Raw genomic sequence first — 18,759 nt, 5'->3', positions numbered from 1 at the left:
TGATTTGTTAACTCTTTTTTTCTTAAACTATCCAATAAAATCAGCATCTGAACAAATCTATGGACAGAAATAGTCCATTCAGTTGCTCAAACATACTTTATTTTACAGTATATCTATAAGAAAGAAAGGCGGCTGTCTGAAAGCACCTTTACATCTAGTTTATGCAACTGGTGTAAGGACGAATTTGCAGAGACATCGAGTAATGAGTAGTAATGAAAGTATCTCACTGTCTGATTGTCCGTGCAAGGAAAGCACAGGTGTCACTAATAGCATTAACGATGGCCAGCATTCAATACACCAGAAAACTGAAGCAGCTAAATGGAATTCAGACATAATTCTTTGCATTTATACAGGCGCAACTTGCGATTTTTAGGTTGTATCGAGATTAGTTTGAAAGCTAGAGTGAAGATACTGGCATTATATGAAGCTAAAAAACCTAAGGAATCCATTGGTACCAACCATGACATACTAGCTAGAAAGGGGGCTAAATAATGCTCCAAACTGGCATGGCCATTTTCAGAGGGGGTTCCTTGACCTTTGACCTCAAGATATGTGAATGAAAATGGGTTATATGGGTACCCACAAGTCTATAATCTCTCTCTATATAGTCTCTATAATTATATTATATATATATATATATATATTTTTTTTTTTTTAATAGGGAAAAAGAACATTATTCAACACTAACAATACATTGATAAATCACTCAACAACACATAACATGGAGAGTGGGAGGGCCACAACTACAGTAACGTCTACTGGCAACTCCTCACTTGATCCCTAATTATTAAAACATTTTAATTAGCCTAATATCACTTATCATATCTTCTAATTGTTATTGTGCTATTTGTCTAACAAAACAATTTCAAGGTTATTGAGCCATCATTTATTTTATTATTATTATTTATACAGTATTAGTCTGACACCTATCTGGTCGGGCCGAAGTGATTCACTGCGGTTTTCTTGAGTCAGATCTTAAATTGCCCTGTCAGGATATGTTGGCCAGGTGAACCAAATAAGGGCAGCAGACACCTTGAACAGAGGTAAAACAAATGTTTTTAATGAGGGGTACCTGCTAATATTCAACAGTTTTCTACTGAACAAATGACTCAAAGTATATCCCTAGCTTTTGAGTAACAATCTCCTTCAACAATGTGTGCCTTTCTTATACCAAATTCACCTTGAATATAGTTAAAACTATTGTTTTTTTAATGAGGGTGCCTGCTCTGGGTTGTCATTCTTCTGAGAAACTCCACCATGAAGCTGGTGAATGGACGGACAGCCCCTCCTAGTGGTGAGATGGCGACATCTACTGGCCTTTATCAATATAACACACATCAAAGTATCAGATTAGCAACCCATGCAAAATAAAGAAAAACAATGGCTAGATGTAGATGAACAGTCATTCCTACCGCGCATTAAACATGCATCTATCTCACACTTACAGTGAACACATCATACAGCATCTGGTTTAAACTTTAGTATGTTTGAGCCATATAGTTCATATTTTTGACCTTTCTGATCTCTGCAAGGCCCTAAAGCACCATGGCCAGTCTCTAGTGCAACATTAACATTTCTAAACAAATTATGCTGCCAGTATAATGCAAATTTAAACCTGCAATAACTGTTTGGTTTTTTGGACACTTCAGTAGGCAGACATTTTTTGGCATCATTGGGCAAAAATTCCATAATAACATATACACATAACAATATCAGCATATTGTAACTCAAGTGTTCTGAGAGATAACTAGACTTCTGCACCTCCTCATTGGGCTGTTTTCAGGCTTTAAAAAATCTAGCCTGTGAAGGAAGACTTTGACCAATCACAGGTCATTTCAGAGAGAGAGAGCGTTCCTATTGGCTGCGCTCCGGTTAGTGGGTGGTGCTTGGTATTTCCTCAACTGATCTCAACATGGCTGCCGGGTCACAAACTTTCTCATTTTACAGCTAAACAGTACACTACAAGATGTTTCTGAAAACATTTGAGGTGAGGAATAGGCATTACAGTAACAGAATATTGATTCATATTTGATCAGTGTTGCCTAGTTTACAGAGTTCACGAGTGATTGACAACTGCTCAGAGACGGCAAGGCTCCAGCTCGGCTCTGATTGGTTGTTTTCCCCCGGTCTGTGAAAGCTTGCAGATGCCATTAGGAGCACCGGAGTACACAGTTAAATGATTTTTTTCAGATTACCTGTCTCGTGCACTACTGTCAGGATATAGTGACCGTTTTATAAAAATGAAATGTTTTAATCATATTTGCTCCATTTCTACCCACTGCAGCTTTAAGTTGATATGAATAACTTGATAGTTAGTTAGTTATCATTCATTTAGAGACGTATTTCTGGCCACCTGGTGATCGCAAATCCAATATTCACTCTCCTTTTAGCTGTTTTTGGTCTCTACCAACTCAAACTTATTGGCTATCAACACATTCCCAGAAAGCAAAAGGAGCCCTCTTTGTATTATGTACTATTAACACATTCTAGCTTTGAATCCCATTTTAACTTGTCATATTTAGTTTAGTTTAGTAGCCCTTTGTATTTTCTAAGGGTGTTATAATTGATGCATGTGCTTTGTTCCCTGATATTGTTCTTTTTTTGAGTGCCTTTTCTTTTCATTTGTAACAGTCTTGACTACCACAAACACAAGCCCACTTCTCCAGTTCCAGTCCTCCAGGCCCTGCTAGAGGACTGTGAGTCAGTAAGGCAAACAGTTGTTTAGACATTTATGAGGAAGTGATGACCCCTGTGTGGAAACTGGATTTTTCCTGGAAGAGACACAGAAACACACAGACACAAAGAGAGACAGCAATAGAGTGGGCCAGTATTTTTTGGCTTGATATGAAAGACAGCTGTAGATTTCCAGCCTGGGAACATGCAACAGTGGTCTCTGTTCCACTGTTATGACAAAACAGTGGAGGAAGGGAGGGAGATGTTTAAAAAACAGGAAGTCAATCAGTGAGGAGATGCAAAACCCAATAACAACCTGCAGAGTGCCCTTTGAAGGGCATTAAAATGTCTATATACTGTGCATTTCTGAAGAATAGTGTCTGAATATGTAAAATGCAAAAAGTTCAGGAGTTTGAGGCTAAAAGATTTCCCAGCAGTCATTGCAATTAATATCTATGACTGCGTCGTATAATAATGAATCTTTTGATTATATGCTAAAAAGTTACTGTGATGCTACATACTTGGAAGACATTTGCTTAATATAAAAAGTTTCAATAGATACTTTATTTATTCCAGCAGCAAAACATGAATGAACCACACGGTACAAAGAATAATCCAAAATCAAATGTCACACACACACACACACACACACACACACACACACACACACACACACACACACACACACACACACACAAATACTACCATAAAAAATAAATGAACTATTCTCTTTTAGTGCATAAAAGTGAAGTGTGCAAATTGCAAAAGTGCAAGAAGAACTTGCAGAAACGTTGCCAAGTACCCTGTGCTTGACGTGCACCCTTTATTGAAAATATACTTTTTCAATTTTAAAGTTTTTGTCTCATAGCTTCATAACATTCGAGCATTAAAGTTATTGCACAACCAAAACTCTTGTAGAACAATTCATTAGACGCTGTAAGATAAAATTATTTTTGGGAATACAACTACCGGTACATTACAGGTGGTTGAAAGGGTTTAGAAAGTGACTCCTTGCTTTATCAATTAGTTGATTAACAAAAAAGTAAACTGCGACAATGTTGATATTCCATTGATCGTTTAAGTAATTTTCCAAGCAGAATCTTACTGGTTTCAGCCTCTCAAATGTGAATATCAGCTTGTTTTCTTGGAGTGATATGACAGTAAACAGAATATATTTGGGTTTTGGACTGTTGGTCGGACAAAATAAGACATTTGAAGACGTCACCACGGGCTCTGGGAACTCATGATGGGCATTTTTTTTTTACTGTTTTCTGATTTTTATAAGCCAAATGATTAATCAATAAATCAAATTAATAATTGGTAGATTGATTAAAAAAAAAAAAATTAAAACTCTTGGTTCAAAAAAGGCACATTGGGCGATTTTCCTTTCATAGATTATTCATCTTTGCATCCAGAGCTGCAAACATGCATGTCACATAACAGTTTTCACTAATGCATTGTTTGATTATTAAATACTGAATGATAAAGCATTTTTTCTTGATCTAATCAAAAGGGATCTCTTGTAAAGTTACTTGTGTTCCCAAACTATTTTGACATTCTTGTTATTTATCGCCCTCTACTGGTTTTGACACACGGTGTGCTTTAGTGAATGCCTGTAAAGCTTCAGTAGAAATCAGTGATATTAACATGTTAAATATTTAGTTAACATTTGTATGTTTTAAGACATTTTTGTATGAACTGTGACTGAATTACTTTGTTGGCCCATCTGCAGCAAAACACCATTTATCCTATGATGTTTATAGTGTACACATTCCAGTGGTGGAAAGTAACTAAGTACTTACTCAATCATTTTACAAAAGTACAGTTTTGAGGTACTTGTACTTTACCAACTTTATGTTTCTTTATACTTCTACTTCACTATATTTTGGAAGCCAATATGGTACTTTTTACTCCACTACATTTATCTGACAACATCAGTTACAAAATATAAATTATAAATCGACTAATAAATTATTATGTATTATTATGAATTAAGCCACCCAGCAATATATGAAGTAGTTGACAGTAGCTCCACCTTTACCAGCTGCAACATTATTGATGCTTAAACATTAATGCATCACATATTATAATCCATACAGTATATTATTCTGAAATCAGCTATTCTGCATAATAAGTACTTTTACAATAAGTATTTTTACACTGTGGTATTGCTACTTTTACTTAAGTAAAAGATCTGAGTACTTCTTTCACCATTGACAGATTTGAACCGTGTTGAGATGAGATGATGGCAACATGCTCCACATTATTATTGTTTGTTTGCATTTTTTTCTTAAAGTCAGCATTTATATGCATTGTCAAGTATTTGTTAAAAGTGCACTTGATATTCAAACCAATTTGAACACAGCATACCATGTGCAACATTTGTTTACTCCATTCCCTCCATGGCAGGCAGTAAAGGTAGCTGCAGCACTAGGCTGGGTAGAGAGGGCACGGACTGTCAACGTGGTGGCCTGTACGACCCATTCCGAATCTGTTGAGGCAGGCCCAGCAGAACCGCTGTCCACACTGAGAGCACGTCATGTGGTTACATCCTCCGTTCTTCTGCAACACAGAACACAACAAAATGTGCATCAGCAAAGATATAGTGGTCTACACCAGTCAGAACTTTACAGTGCGTCTGTAAACACATGTTTGTCTTTGCTCATGATGCAAATAAGTGGTGTATAACTGATTACCTCTATTCTGCAGAAGCAGTGAGGACAGTGCTTGCTATTTGAGTCCACCCAGTCTGAACTCAGATAATCCTCCACGGTGCGCCGCATTATATAGCGGCCGTATCTGCTCTCCAGGAGGCGCCGCCTCTCCTTGCTGCCACCGGCATAGTCGTCCCACAGTGCCGTCAACCCCTCTGAAACACACACAGCATCACAGAACTTCACATACAGCAACATCTGCATTCACACAAACCAGTGGTGGAATGCAACTAAGCGCATTCACTCAAGTACTATACTTAAGTACAAATTTGAGGTACTTGTACTTTACTTGAGTCTTTTCTTTTTCATGCCACTTAAAGGTTCAGTGTGTAGGATTTGGCGACATCTAGTGGTGTGGTTGCAGATTGCAACCAATTAAGTACCCCTCCGTTCAAGAAGTTTGCATATAACACATACAAAAAGTTTTGTTACAAATTAAATATACACAAAAATACATATTTAGACACACACACACATACACACACATACACACTGTATATGCTTGTGTACCTTTAGACTGTGGCAGGTCTGCATTGGCTTCTTGTGCTTCCTGTATCTTCGTGCTCCTCTTTGTCTGACAGTCACTTGTTCCATGGTAGGTCTTCTTACAGAAAACACAGAAGGCAAAGGCACACACCGAGCACAGGGCAACGTTGCTGGATTTCTCCACGATGACGGCCGTACCGCAGGAACGCCGAGGACAGTACACCACATCTACGAGGAGGGGAGGAAAGAAGAGACATGAGCAGAGACTCCCCTAAAGGAACCCAGTGTGAAATTAAATTATTTTTTTATTAACAAGAAGGAGCTAAAATGTATTTTTTCCTGTCTTGCCACAATAAAATCACATGCTTGAAATGACACAATTCAAAAGCCATATTTGAATACACTCCTATGTAGTGAACAGTGAAAAGAAATTCTTCAGAGAAATTGCTATATTCTTATGTCTGGTCATTCTGACGTATAAAGGCTTTGGATAGTTTAACAAGAATATGAGGGAAACACACCACCCATGCTGTCCAGAGTTGACTGTAGCAGGAGACGATCATAGCGGCTGAACAGCTCCTCCCCGACCAGACGCCTCACCTACCAAACAGGGCAGAAAGACAAGTCTGTTAATCTAAATCAAAACGCAAATGATTCCATTTTGATAATAAATAGTAGTGTGTTTTGTTGAGCAATACTAATATATTGGTTGATATTAGCTTATTGCAGATATATTGGTCTTGGTGTATATCTGCATATGTGCAGAAGTAACAAGAAATTACATGTCAGAAATGCCAAAGGTGTGGATGCAGAGATATAAGAAAAGTATTGCTATTACATAGTCTGTCCACCAGAGTTCACATCCACATCTCCAGTGGTGGAACGCAATTCAAGTACTGTACTTAGGTACAATTTTGTGGTACTTTAGCGTTCCGTTTTATGCTACCTTATACTTTTACTAGAGGAAAATTATTTTTTAACTCTACATTTCACTACACTCATTACATTTATATGAGCAGCTAGAGTTAACTAGTTACATACAGATTTTAAATAATTATACGAAACATATCTTACAAAAATATGATGCATTATTTGTTCTAGATGAAAATGTCCAACACTTTATAAAAAGTAGCTAAAATGCGCTCCAGTTCAAACACCTGCAGCATTAAAAGACTACTTACACGTTAATGCATCAGTAAGAATATAACGTAATAATATAAACTCCATTTTGCATATTGAGCACTTTTACTTTTGATGCTTTAAGTACTTTTAAGTAACACTTCTGTACTCTTAAGTCAAATTTTGAAAGTAGGACTTTTACTTGTAATGAATTTTCAAATTGTAGTATTGCTACTTTGGTATTGCTACCCTCAAAATGATCATTTGTGTATCAATTATTCACCCCGTCTAACCTTGAATTCTTGAAGAAAACTTAGTTTTATTTGCATGACTCTGGGGTGAATGGAGAAAAGTCGGAGAAAATTCATGATGAATTTAAGTAAAAGGAGGCAGTATTTAACAACAGCAAAACTATATCAAAACATCCGTTTACAATCTTGCACACAACTTGTGCAGTATAATCCAATACTCATTTATCCAGTCGTCACTTATTCAGTACTTCCCAAACCCATGCATCTTTGCTATTTAAACTATTTAAAACACTTCTCAGTCTCACGCTACGAGTCTGTGCGAGTCCAAAGTGTTTACTTCAATTCATCAAGACGTTTCTCTGTTTTTGGATTCTTCGTTCACCAATGGAGGCATGCGAGAAAAACACATTTTTCTTCAAGAATTCAATGTAACACGGGCGGCTGAGTAACTGATATACAAATGGTCATTTTGTGGGTGAAATATTCCTTTAGGTAAAAGATCTAAGTACTTCTTTCAGCACAGCTCGAGCATAGGGTTTAGCATCATAATGCCTCAAAACTGTAGTGTAGTTGACAGAGAGAACAGACAGACGGGTCAGGACTGTACCTGTGCAGGTGTAGGGGTGGCAGGGCAGTCTGGCTCAGGACAGGTGACGCCCTTGACATTCCCGTCTGCTATCTGGACCTTGCAGAACTCGGCGAGACAGGCCCGGCAGAAGATGTGGCCACACTCGGGCAACTTCACACTGTCCGAACCGAGCCAGCCCACAAAACACACGCCACAGTCGAACACCGTGGTGGCAAACGCTCTCTGTTTCTGAGCCTCGTTATAGATCAAGAGCTGTGACAGGAGGGTTTGTGACGGAGTCAGGGAGAGACCTGAGAGCGTTTGGTCTTCATTCTGAGGGGATTCTCTGGGGTGGACCGGCTGAGAAGCAGCTCCTTGTTCGCTTAGATCCAGTGGGTCTGAGGAGCTAGAAGGAGGTAATAATGAGGATGAAACATCCCCTTCATTTAAGAACTCTGCTCCCTGAGAGTCTGTGCTGCTCCAGTCTGACGTTGAAGGACCTTGGCCATCAGCAGCAATCACTATCGGATGCTCAACCTCCAATGATGGTGCAGAGACGTCCGGTTTACATGGATCTGAGACATCACAGCTTTGGTTATCTGTGGACTTTGGAGTGTGTTGATTATTCTTTGGTGCAGCATTTAATGAGTCCTGCCTGTCGTAATGGGTGCTGTGTTCATCAGATGGGAGCTCCAGCAGAGAATGGATGTCCAGGAACCCGAGGGCATCTTCTTTAAGAAACTGTACCCAGGAGAAGAGTACCACAGCACCCCCGGTGGCCTGGTAGAGATCGGTGAGCTGAGCACCGAGCGCAGAGAGCTGTGGGAGGTGAAGACAAATAGACTGATGTAATCTTTATTGACCCTCTGCAATCTGCATTCATCCCTGCCTCTTTTTCTCTGTGACCCTGTCAGGTTGTAAATGTGAACAATAATGTTTTAATTGACCCACATGGCTTCTACTGATTGTTACCTGTGTGTGTGTGAGCCAGCTGCAGGTGAGGGTGAAGGAGGGAGGGGAGGAGGATGGGTAGTCCTCAGGGAGTTCAAAGGTCAGAAGCAGAGGTGGAAGGAATGATATCTCATACTGCCTCAGCGTTTCACCTCAGGGGGGAAACAAAACAATAAGACAACATGACCAAAGTACATTACACATGTTAAATACTCAATACTTAAAGAAACATTCCTGGTTTCCACATTATTTCTCATGCTTTTACACAGCCTGGTGTGGACACTGAATTTATCCAGACATTACACTTTATTTCAGTATTGACTGTTAACATTTTCCTTGTTTGGACATTCGTGAAATGTTTTTGAAAATTATTGATTTATAATTTATTTTGATTTCTTCAAATTATTATTTTAATTTGTAATAAATTGTTCCAAAATTATTTTGTTTATAGAAAGGACCATATAATCCCTTACCAAAAAGAAGTGCTATTAGTATACTTCGTTTCAACTTAAAATAAGAGTGCATACTTTCAGTTTACTTTTTATTTACTTATCAGAGATACTTAACTACTACTTAACAAAAGTATACATAAGTTTACTTGGCTCATATTGACACGTATACAGAAAAGTCTAAGTATACTTGGCTTTTAGGCCCACTTGTACTTAATCTTTTGATCGAGATATACTTAAGAAAAGTATAATTAAGTAATTATTACTTAATTCAGTATTCTTGCCTTATAGGCAAGGCAGCTTTATTTGCATAGCACATTTCAGCAACAGGGCAATTCAAAGTCCTTTACATAAACATTTAAGAACATTGTGACAAAGTGCAAAAGAACATTAAGACATAATTAAAACAGTTATAAAAAAATTAAAGATTATAAAATAAAAACAAGCTAAAAATAAAAGCTAGGATAGAAGCTAAAATAGAATATAACACACAAGAGTAAAAGCTCTAGTGCAGTACAAGATCATTATCTGGTTTAATAAAAGGCAGCAGCAGCAAACAGGAAAGTTTTAAGCTTTGATTTAAAAGAACTCAGAGTTGGATCTGGTCCTGCAGGTTTCTGAGAGCTTGTTCCAAATATATGGTGCATAAAACCTGAAAACTGCTTCTGCATGTTTATAGGCCTACAGAAAGGTATACTTGGCTTGTAGTTGTGCTTACTTTTTGATAGAGTAGCCTATTATTAAAGTGTGTACAGTATGACTCATTTAGTTTCCCATGCAAAGCAGATTGAGGGACATATTTTGTACAGTAGTTAACATGCAGTTATAATCTCTACACCCTTCTGTTCATGTCAATAACAACACATATAGTGTTTCTCTAGTTTAGCTTATTTACCTTCTTTGAGAACCACAGTGAAGTCTGCAGGCAGCTCGACGGATACTCGGATTTCTCCGGCAGACTTCGTCTCATCCCGGACGAACTCCTCCGGACCAAAGATACTGTGGAAGGCGAGCAGCTCGTCTTCCTGCTCCTCCATGTCCGCATTCATCGCTCCAGTTAACTTCACTTCCTACTCGCACTGTTTCACAAGCTGCTGGATAAAGAAACAAAGAAATGAATCAGTAAGTTTCCTGCAGGAGTTTTTAGGAAGTAGACGTCTGAAATTGCAGTTGTTTCTGCAGCTTTGTCTCCTTAAACAGTACTTGATAGTCTTTAGTGTAACATTAAATCTGCTTGTTTAATCCTCTGACAGTGTGTTTACCAGCCTGCTCTCCTGCTCCAAGGTTGCCCGGCCCTCTATTGACTCATCATCTGTGTTGTATGATGCAAGGCGCAGGATGACAGCAGCAACCTCACCCTACACTGCTGCTGTTATGACTCTGCAGCAGAGGACAACATTAGGTCATTTACGGTAATCATGTCACACAAACACACCTTTCTTTACACAAATAACCAATATAGCCTACTACTGTATTATGATGTTGTTACAAAGAGACATTCAATCAAAAATAAAACATTTTTAAAAAAGTGGATAAAAAATGATCCAAGGCACACTGTAGATTTGAAGAAAATTTAAATGTCTTTATTTTACATGGAAATTTCCAGTTATAGGAGGAGCAAATCTCCTCCTATAACTGGAGGCATATAATCATTATATATCAGCTTCCACTTTTGCAACAACCTCCCTGTGTGTGTGTGTGTGTGTGTGTGTGGTCTATTAAAAATGAATAAAATCAACCGGGATTTAGACAATTATTTTTATATTATAATATATTAACATATGTTCATATATTATATATGTAATATATGTATATACAAAACATAGTTATGCTCTCCTTAAAGCTATGAGACTCCATGTCAAACAGACATGTTTCCTTGAAAACACGGTTCATTCAAACTAAACTGAAACAAAATTAAATTCACCAAATTCACAAACTCAGGTTTTGGTCAAAATAAACCCTTCATTCACAGCATCAAAAGATAGATATTCAGTTTGTTCAGTAAAGTTCAGTTTTTGTACCCCAGGAGTGAGTCCTCTTCTCTAACAAATCGATAGAAGATCTCTGAACAAGTAAACGTCTCTGACGCTGCAGTTTTTATAGCATGACGAACTTGAGTTTTGCACTAATGTTTCCCGCCAGTGTGGCTGATCACGTGGGGTGTCTCCTTTAGTAACAGTGTTAATGTACGTTGTTTTGATTTCACATGTAAACTCACTTTCATTGGGCAGATGAACCAATGTGTAACCTGTTGCTAGGTGTCGGGGGCCCCAGCAACCAACCTGACGAATCTGATGACACTTCTCCAATTAAAGAACTCTGATTGGCTCTTTGTTTTGTGACCTTCACTTAAATACCGTCTTCACATCTCCTTCTGCCTCTCTGACTTCTGTTTGAGGTGAGTCTCACGTTAACTGTGTATTTAGCTAGCTGTACAATTCAGCCTCACAGATTATCATGTTAAGGTTGAACTTTATTAAAACATGTAAATGTCCTGTTACTGTTGCTGTGAATATAAATATCTAGGCTAGAACAGTATGTAATAAAGCCATAAGTTCTTCTCAATGTATATAACGTTACTGCTGTGGTCTAACAAAGTCTTACTATTCCTCTTGCGGTTTTTGCCGCGCTACGGTTTTTGCCGCGCTACTCCTCCCGCAAAGCGCGATTTCTTTGCTCCATAGGAATGAGTGAAGAGAGCTCAAACACACTCGTCTTTAGGGCCATACAGAGTCGCCATACTTTAACGTAGAAAAATGATTAAAAGTTTAAACGGGTCACGAGACTTGGGACTTTATTGGGCCTATCATCCCCCTTCTTATAACCTCACTATGGTCCTCAGAACCCCCCCCCCCCCCAGCACCAGGCACACTGGTCAAAATTTCTTGTGAAATTTTCTAGTTATTATTATTATTCATCATAATGAGAGTGATGGTTGCCTAGCTACCGGGGGCGCGTTCTACGTTTAGGATGTCATTCTAGAATTTAGGATGTCATTCTAGAATTCTCTGACGTATCACAGCCGTTGTGGAATTCAGTGAGATTAGGACTGCCTGATTCTTCACTTGTTCTCTCACAGCAAGTTATCTGGAGACGCTCAGTAAATCATTGTTTCTCTCACAGATCTGTGAAACACACACTCAGTAAGTAGAGCAGCAATACCTCTGTATGGTTTCTGTCAGAACATATTAGTATGTAACGTGATTAATCCTACCTTTGAGAGATTAATATTCAGACTGTGAGAGAGATGTTTCTAATCATTTTGTCCAATGCAGTTTGACAAAATATTAGAAACACCTTTCAAGAATTCCCTTTTGTACATTTCCTAATGTAACTGCAAAGTTTCTAATTGTGCAAAAAAACAACAACAATATTTTCAACTTGATGTTAGGTCAAATAGTTTTGTTTAATGACTTTCATGCACAGGTGGGTAGTTCCTATAAGCCTGTATTCAACTGGGTTAGGCAGTAATGGAGCACTGATTGAATTTATACTTATTCAAAAACTGACATTGAGAGAAGTAATAAAAGAGGATAAATATAATTATTTATATCATAAATATTAAAGAAAAAGTTACTTGTGTTGAAAATAAAATCAGTCTATATTCACATAAAGAAGAGAAGATGGTTAAAAGGCTCATCCAACACAAACTACAACCTCAAAAATGGCTTTAGTTGAATCCACACATCTCTGACGCAGAGTGTTTTTTTTTGGCTCCTGTGTGTCTGACACCTAAAAACACAAAACTTGACATGCACTGAGTTGCTTCTAATAGTAGAAGTATTGTAGTTAGAAAAGTCAAAGTGTATGACATAACTTGTGTCAGTGAGTGACTGACCACCTCTCTTGTTTGGTTTACAGTCATGTTACGTAGAAGCTCTCGACTGGACGTCGCAGGATACTACAACCTTCGAGGAGAACCAGTCAATTCCTACAAGGAGACTTGCAGGTAAGCTGAAGTGTGTGTGTGTGTGTTTGTGTTTGTGTTTGTGCGCCACAGTCATGCTTTTATATGTTCTGTAGCCTACACAGGCTATGTACAGTATGTGTTTAACAGTCATAACTTCTTCATTATACATCTTCAAAGCTCTCACTCTTTTCTCATTTTCATTATAAAATACATTCAGAAGACCTAAGAAGTTTGCTCCAGACAGCCCAAGAGACACCACCAAGAAAACCGTTAGGTTTGTACCTGAGGCCAACGAGGCCAGCGGGGCCAACAGGGCCACCAGGGCCAGCTGGAACATCGTTATTCGCTGGCTGTTCTACATGCTGCCCGTGTGTCTTGGTAAGCGATCTCTCCTTCTACAAACAGTCATATCTTGTTCATCAGCCTGTGCGTTTTATACTGTAGAGTGTCTGTCTTTTGAATAAAACATCACTGACCAGTTTCTCCAATACTTTGTTTCTCTTAATCCATCAGGAATTGTAAACTTCTCCCTGGCTCTCTGCATGAACGGCACCTCTCTGGACTCAGGACCCTTAGCGTCACCTGTCCCACCAACCAAGCTGGATACGACCGTATGACCCTTAAAAGCAGCTTGGCTTTCTCTTTTCTTCTTTTTATTCTTAATGTGCACCTATAAAACACAATCACAGCCCAAATATGTTCTCACCTGTACACATGTTGAAACACACAATGATGTCACTTACAGGTCTTGAGCAGAACTGAAGTGCTGGTGCAGCAGGTGAGAATGCTGCAGGACGAGCTGCTGAAGTTAAAGAGGATAAAAAAGCTGCCACCAGGGGGCACTATGTCCAACGTTGCTCTGGAGTCGCACGGTGAGACATCTAAATCCCCCTCATCATTTTCATCTGTCAGATTGTAATTCGAACATGTTATTTTTAGTTTTGAGATCCTTTTCTCACTTTCTTTGTGTGTATTTTTTGTGTGCAGGGGCCCGTGTTTTAGCTCAATTATCCTCGAAAACATACCAACGCACAAAACCATCTCTTTTCATTCGTATCTGGAAATTCCTGATGCCTTTTTGGAGACCAGCTGCAGACCCAAGTATCGTGACTCAGGTAGGAACTAGGAACTACACACACAAAACACATGGCTATGCGGTTTGGTAATATCATCTAATGGTTTGGATTGTTTTACTGTCTATTTTGTTATACCTCATACCATCTAAACTCTTTTTTATACTCTTTCGTTCTTCAGGGAGGACCAATCACGGTCAGACGCTGCTGGCCATTTCATGGTGAGCGTGGACATTTAGTCATAGCCCTGTCCCAGAAAGTGACCATCAGCCATGTGACACTGGGTCACATTTCAAAGACCGTGTCGCCAACTGGCAACATCTCGAGCGCCCCAAAAATGTTTGCTGTCTATGTAAGTCAGAAATTTAAAATTGTTACACTGCAGACGTCCTGTGTATTTCAATGTCACATACACGGAGAACAACAAGGTGTTCAACTGGATCTCTTATCTTTCTCTCTTGCAGGGCATGAAGACTAAAGAGGATGAAGGTACCCTACTAGGAAACTTTCTTTATGATCAGAACGGCGAGTCAGTGCAGGATTTCAAACTGTCTGTGAGTATTACATCATGCAATGAAACACATGCACATGCATTTTTTAAATTTCACCCACAAGCTAATATATCATAATAATTACAGTTCGTCTGTCCTCATTGTAGGCTACTCATTACATCCCTTATTTCCCATCCTCTCAGTTTGTGCTCAACTAACTCTGTCGGTTCATTTCTCTATCTCTCAGGATCAGGAAGAAGGTGTCTTCAGCCATGTGAAGCTAAAAGTCGAGAGCAACTGGGGAAATCCTGACTACACTTGCGTGTACAATTTCAGGGTCCTTGGGATCATATAGAAGACGGTGTTTGCTCCTATATGGGACCGTATAGAAGATGGTGTTTGCTCCTATATGGGACCATGTTGGAACAAACACCGTCTTCTTGGCTTGGTGCAAAGGCAGGTGAGAATGTATTTGTTCCAACAACCAACCATCTGTGAATAGATAGGCTTAATTTAACTTTGTGTTGTGGAATTTGCAGTCATAAAAATATTAGCAAATGGCTGGCTGGAACACCTGTGCTGGTGTAGACAAAGGGTGGGTGGGTGGGTGCTGGGGAGAGGTGTGGTGTACCGTGAGCGTTCACCATACTTTTTCCCAGCGAACCTCCTCCCTGCCAGGTGAAGGAACCTGCTGGGGAGAAGTGTGGTGTACCGTGAGTGTTCATCATACGAACCTGCTGGGGAGAGGTGTGGTGTACCGTGAGTGTTCACCATACTTCTTCCCAGCGAACCTCCTCCCTGGCAGGTGAAAGGACACTGCTTGAGGCTCCATGTCGATCAGAAGAGATACATGGATGTCTACAATGCAGTGTGAGAGGGAATTAGCTATTTGCTGGTATTTTCTGCCACTCCAAATTCCACAATTCCTACTTATTCACAGATGGTTTGAGGGCTGCACGGTGGCACAGTGATCAGTACTGTAGCCGCACAGAGGAAGGACTGGTGATCGGTCCTGGCTCTGCCTCTCTGTCTGTGTAGAGTTTGCATATTCTCTCCGTGCATGCATGGGTTTTCCCCGGGTACACCGGTTTCCTCCCATACACAAATAATAATAATAATTGTAATTGTAATTGTAATTGTGAAGTGCAGTGAACTTGATATAAGTAAAAAATAACATACAAATATCATTCTTCCATCTTACAAAATCACATTATTGATCATGTAACAACTCCAACATATAATTTTACATTTACCAAACAACATAAAGGCCAGATTCAGGTGATATGAAATAGAATTGATTCCATAAAATGCATAAATGTCTCTTGGTTTGAAGTGAGAAATAGATTGCTGTATTCATTGATGGTTTTCATTAAGAATGTTATAACAACAAAGACTCCATTTATTTTTTACAAAAAACTATCCTTTAGTACAGATACACACAATTATTCCACAAGGCATGCTGCTGCAGGTTGTTTTACTTTACCAAGATCCAAAACCAAATCAGGTCAAAGTACAGCATTATACAGAGCAATACAAGAATGGAATTCACTCCCAAATCATATTACACAACAAAATACTATATATGGTTTTAAAAAAAACACTAAAAGAGCATTACTTAAGAAGAAACTTTAGTAATTAATAAGTATTCTTGGGTGTGTAAGGGTATTATCCATGTTAAATTATGATATTTATCTGTTAGATCATGATAGATTCAGTCGGAGCCGCTCTATCCCCCTTCTTATAACCTCACTATGGTCCTCAGACCCCCCCAGCACCAGGCACACTGGTCAAAATTTCTTGCGAAATTTTCTAGTTATTATTATTATTCATCATAGTGAGAGTGATGGTTGCCTAGCTACCGGGGCGCGTTCTATGTTCATGAGCCTTGGGACTTTATTTGTCCAAATAGACATTTTTTGATAGCTGGCACGGTTTTCACCAAATCGCAGTTTACATTTTGTGAAATTTTCAGACCGTTTCAGATTTTATAATGGGTGTGTATTGCGTGGGTCGTTAAGGGCTAGAGCACGTGACATCTTCGCTAGAGTGCGGGAAAGCGTTGAAATCTTTTGAAAATTCTCAGAACAAATTGCTCTGTAGCCCACAATTGTCACTCTTCATAGATAATTTGTTCATCAAATTGTAGGAAATTTTGTGCCGGTCGCAGTCATGTAGCCATGGAATCAGTCGGACTTACATATTTTGCAATAAATGCCTGAAAGTGAGAGCAACTCCAGGATACGCTCCATAGGGGCCAATATTAAATTTCACAGAATTTTTTGGATTTTTTATGTCTTTTCTCCAATCATCGTCTATATTTTAATATTTATCCTTTGAGAAAGGAAATATCAATGTGCCATCACATTTTGTCATAATAGTTATTATTCCTTAAGGAAAATATTTTTGCACAAGAAATGGTTGGATGATTTTTAATTGTGTGATTGATTTCTAATCCATGTGAGTTTTTTGAGTCTGTGTGATCTTACATTTTAGTTTTTATACATTTTAATTTAAACATTTTTTTTTATTGTTTAACAGATTGTTTTTCTTCCTATTGTTATTCACCAGTCTTCTGAATCTCATGGCAGACTGCGAGCAATATTTCACTTTGAGGGAACATTTCCGCGTACCGGCCCAGACCGAAATCAGTGTACATATCTGTGCTGAGTCACGACTGAATGGAAAAAAATGCTACCCAACACCGCGGTACTTCAGCTGTCATGAAAATCAATCTGTAAATGACCATGTAAACTTTGACTTCATACAAGAAAACAAAAAAATACAATACTTATTAATAATGGAAATTAAGTTGTTGGGTCCAGCTGTTCACCTATTCCAGAAATATTAACATCTGCAGTGCATGCTTCTGCATCAGAGTGCAAGAACTCAGTGTCATATTTTCTTTTCCACGGTGATATAATTTATGTAAAAATGTTGCTCTATCTGCTATAAAATGGCAGCGATAATTGTTTTATGAATCGTTTCATGTTATGGATTGTTTTATCCGTGGCCATACTGGATGTAACCTATCGTGCGACAGATCACTAACGATGTATGCAAGAAAAGCACTACCATGTTTAAATAAAGGCTTACTGCACTGTTTTGAAGACAAACGTGAACCAGATTTTTGTTTCTCTTGTCGAACTAATCATAAATATGAATCTATAAAATGTTATATGAAATATTACACTCTCCTAGCTCCTTCACAGCTTTCCGCAGGTTTGACTGCATCATCCCGCCAGCACCACGGAGCAGTTGGACTAATGCTTTGCTGACAAATCCCCAGCATCACATTAGCCAATCAATGCAGGCTGACTAACACAGGCACATTTTAACTATGTATATAACAGCATATAGGCTATAGCGAAGCTCCTCCTATAACCTATATAAATGCCTAACTGTAAGCATTTAAACATACAGACTCCATGTAAATCAGAAATGTTTCCTTGAAAACAATCAAACTGGACTGAAACAAAATGAAATTCACCAAAACTGTCTTGATTAGTCTTTCTGCTGTTCCAAATTTCACCAACTCTGGTTTGGTCGAAATAAACTATTAATTTACTTTATTACATGTTTAAAGAAACAGCCATTATGCTCTCAAAGCCACCAGACTTCATGGAAAAAAAGATAGATATTCAGTTTGTTCAGTTCACTTATTTCCTCTTCTCTAAGTAACCTAGCATAGTTTTTATAGCATGACTAACTTGAGTTTTGCACAACGTTTCCCGCCAGTAGGTGGCTAACCACGTGGGGTCTCTCCTTGAGTCACAGAGCAGTGTTAATGTAAATGTAAGTTGTTTTTATTTCATATGTAAACTCACTGTCATTGGGCAGATGAACCAATGTGTAACCTGTTGCTAGGGTCCGTTGGGGACCCCAGCAACCAACCTGACGAATCTGATGACACTTCTCCAATTAAAGAACTCTGATTGGCTCTTTGTTTTGTGGCCTTCACTTAAATACCATGATGTCTCCTTCTGCCTCTCTTACTTCTGTTTGAGGTGAGTCTCATGTTAACTGTGTATCTAGCTAGCTGGACAATTCAGCCTCACAGATTATCATGTTAAGGTT

At 38.7% G+C, this 18,759-nt stretch overlaps 2 protein-coding genes across 9 annotated transcripts; one reads left to right on the top strand and one right to left on the bottom strand.

Moving 5' to 3' along the window:
- Window positions 1–1,010: 1,010 nt before the first annotated feature.
- Window positions 1,011–18,528, bottom strand: LOC141767593 (E3 ubiquitin-protein ligase RNF14-like). 6 transcript variants are annotated; one of them, XM_074635063.1, is made up of 9 exons: window positions 18,510–18,528; window positions 10,474–10,591; window positions 10,107–10,305; window positions 8,784–8,914; window positions 7,851–8,630; window positions 6,395–6,473; window positions 5,898–6,101; window positions 5,370–5,542; window positions 3,216–5,235 (listed from the first exon to the last, which is right to left on the bottom strand). In XM_074635063.1, exons 3-9 carry the CDS (start codon window positions 10,258–10,260, stop codon window positions 5,104–5,106), a joined length of 1,653 nt encoding a protein of 550 aa, XP_074491164.1. In that variant the 5' UTR covers window positions 10,261–10,305; window positions 10,474–10,591; window positions 18,510–18,528; the 3' UTR covers window positions 3,216–5,103. The 6 variants fall into 6 exon arrangements, 4 of the variants coding, with proteins under 4 accessions (XP_074491164.1, XP_074491166.1, XP_074491165.1 ...); XM_074635065.1 differs by having other exon boundaries at window positions 10,107–10,302; window positions 18,510–18,527; XM_074635064.1 differs by lacking the exon at window positions 18,510–18,528 and adding an exon at window positions 11,430–11,448.
- Window positions 12,241–15,544, top strand: LOC141767594 (SUN domain-containing protein 1-like). Of its 3 annotated transcripts, XR_012593892.1 has the most exons (11): window positions 12,241–12,354; window positions 12,827–12,851; window positions 13,077–13,160; window positions 13,339–13,499; window positions 13,635–13,732; window positions 13,867–13,993; window positions 14,109–14,236; window positions 14,376–14,546; window positions 14,659–14,748; window positions 14,933–15,386; window positions 15,433–15,544. XR_012593892.1 is itself a non-coding variant. In XM_074635067.1 (10 exons), exons 2-10 carry the CDS (start codon window positions 12,835–12,837, stop codon window positions 15,038–15,040), a joined length of 984 nt encoding a protein of 327 aa, XP_074491168.1. In that variant the 5' UTR covers window positions 12,241–12,354; window positions 12,827–12,834; the 3' UTR covers window positions 15,041–15,544. The 3 variants fall into 3 exon arrangements, 2 of the variants coding, with proteins under 2 accessions (XP_074491168.1, XP_074491169.1); XM_074635067.1 differs by having other exon boundaries at window positions 14,933–15,544; XM_074635068.1 differs by having other exon boundaries at window positions 12,319–12,354; window positions 12,830–12,851; window positions 14,933–15,544.
- Window positions 18,529–18,759: the final 231 nt, after the last annotated feature.

The sequence above is a fragment of the Sebastes fasciatus genome, chromosome 5 (genome assembly GCF_043250625.1).
Source record: "Sebastes fasciatus isolate fSebFas1 chromosome 5, fSebFas1.pri, whole genome shotgun sequence".
NCBI lineage: Eukaryota > Metazoa > Chordata > Actinopteri > Perciformes > Sebastidae > Sebastes > Sebastes fasciatus.
The sequence above is the reverse complement of the archived record's forward strand: the minus strand, read 5'-3'. Positions and strand labels throughout refer to the sequence as shown.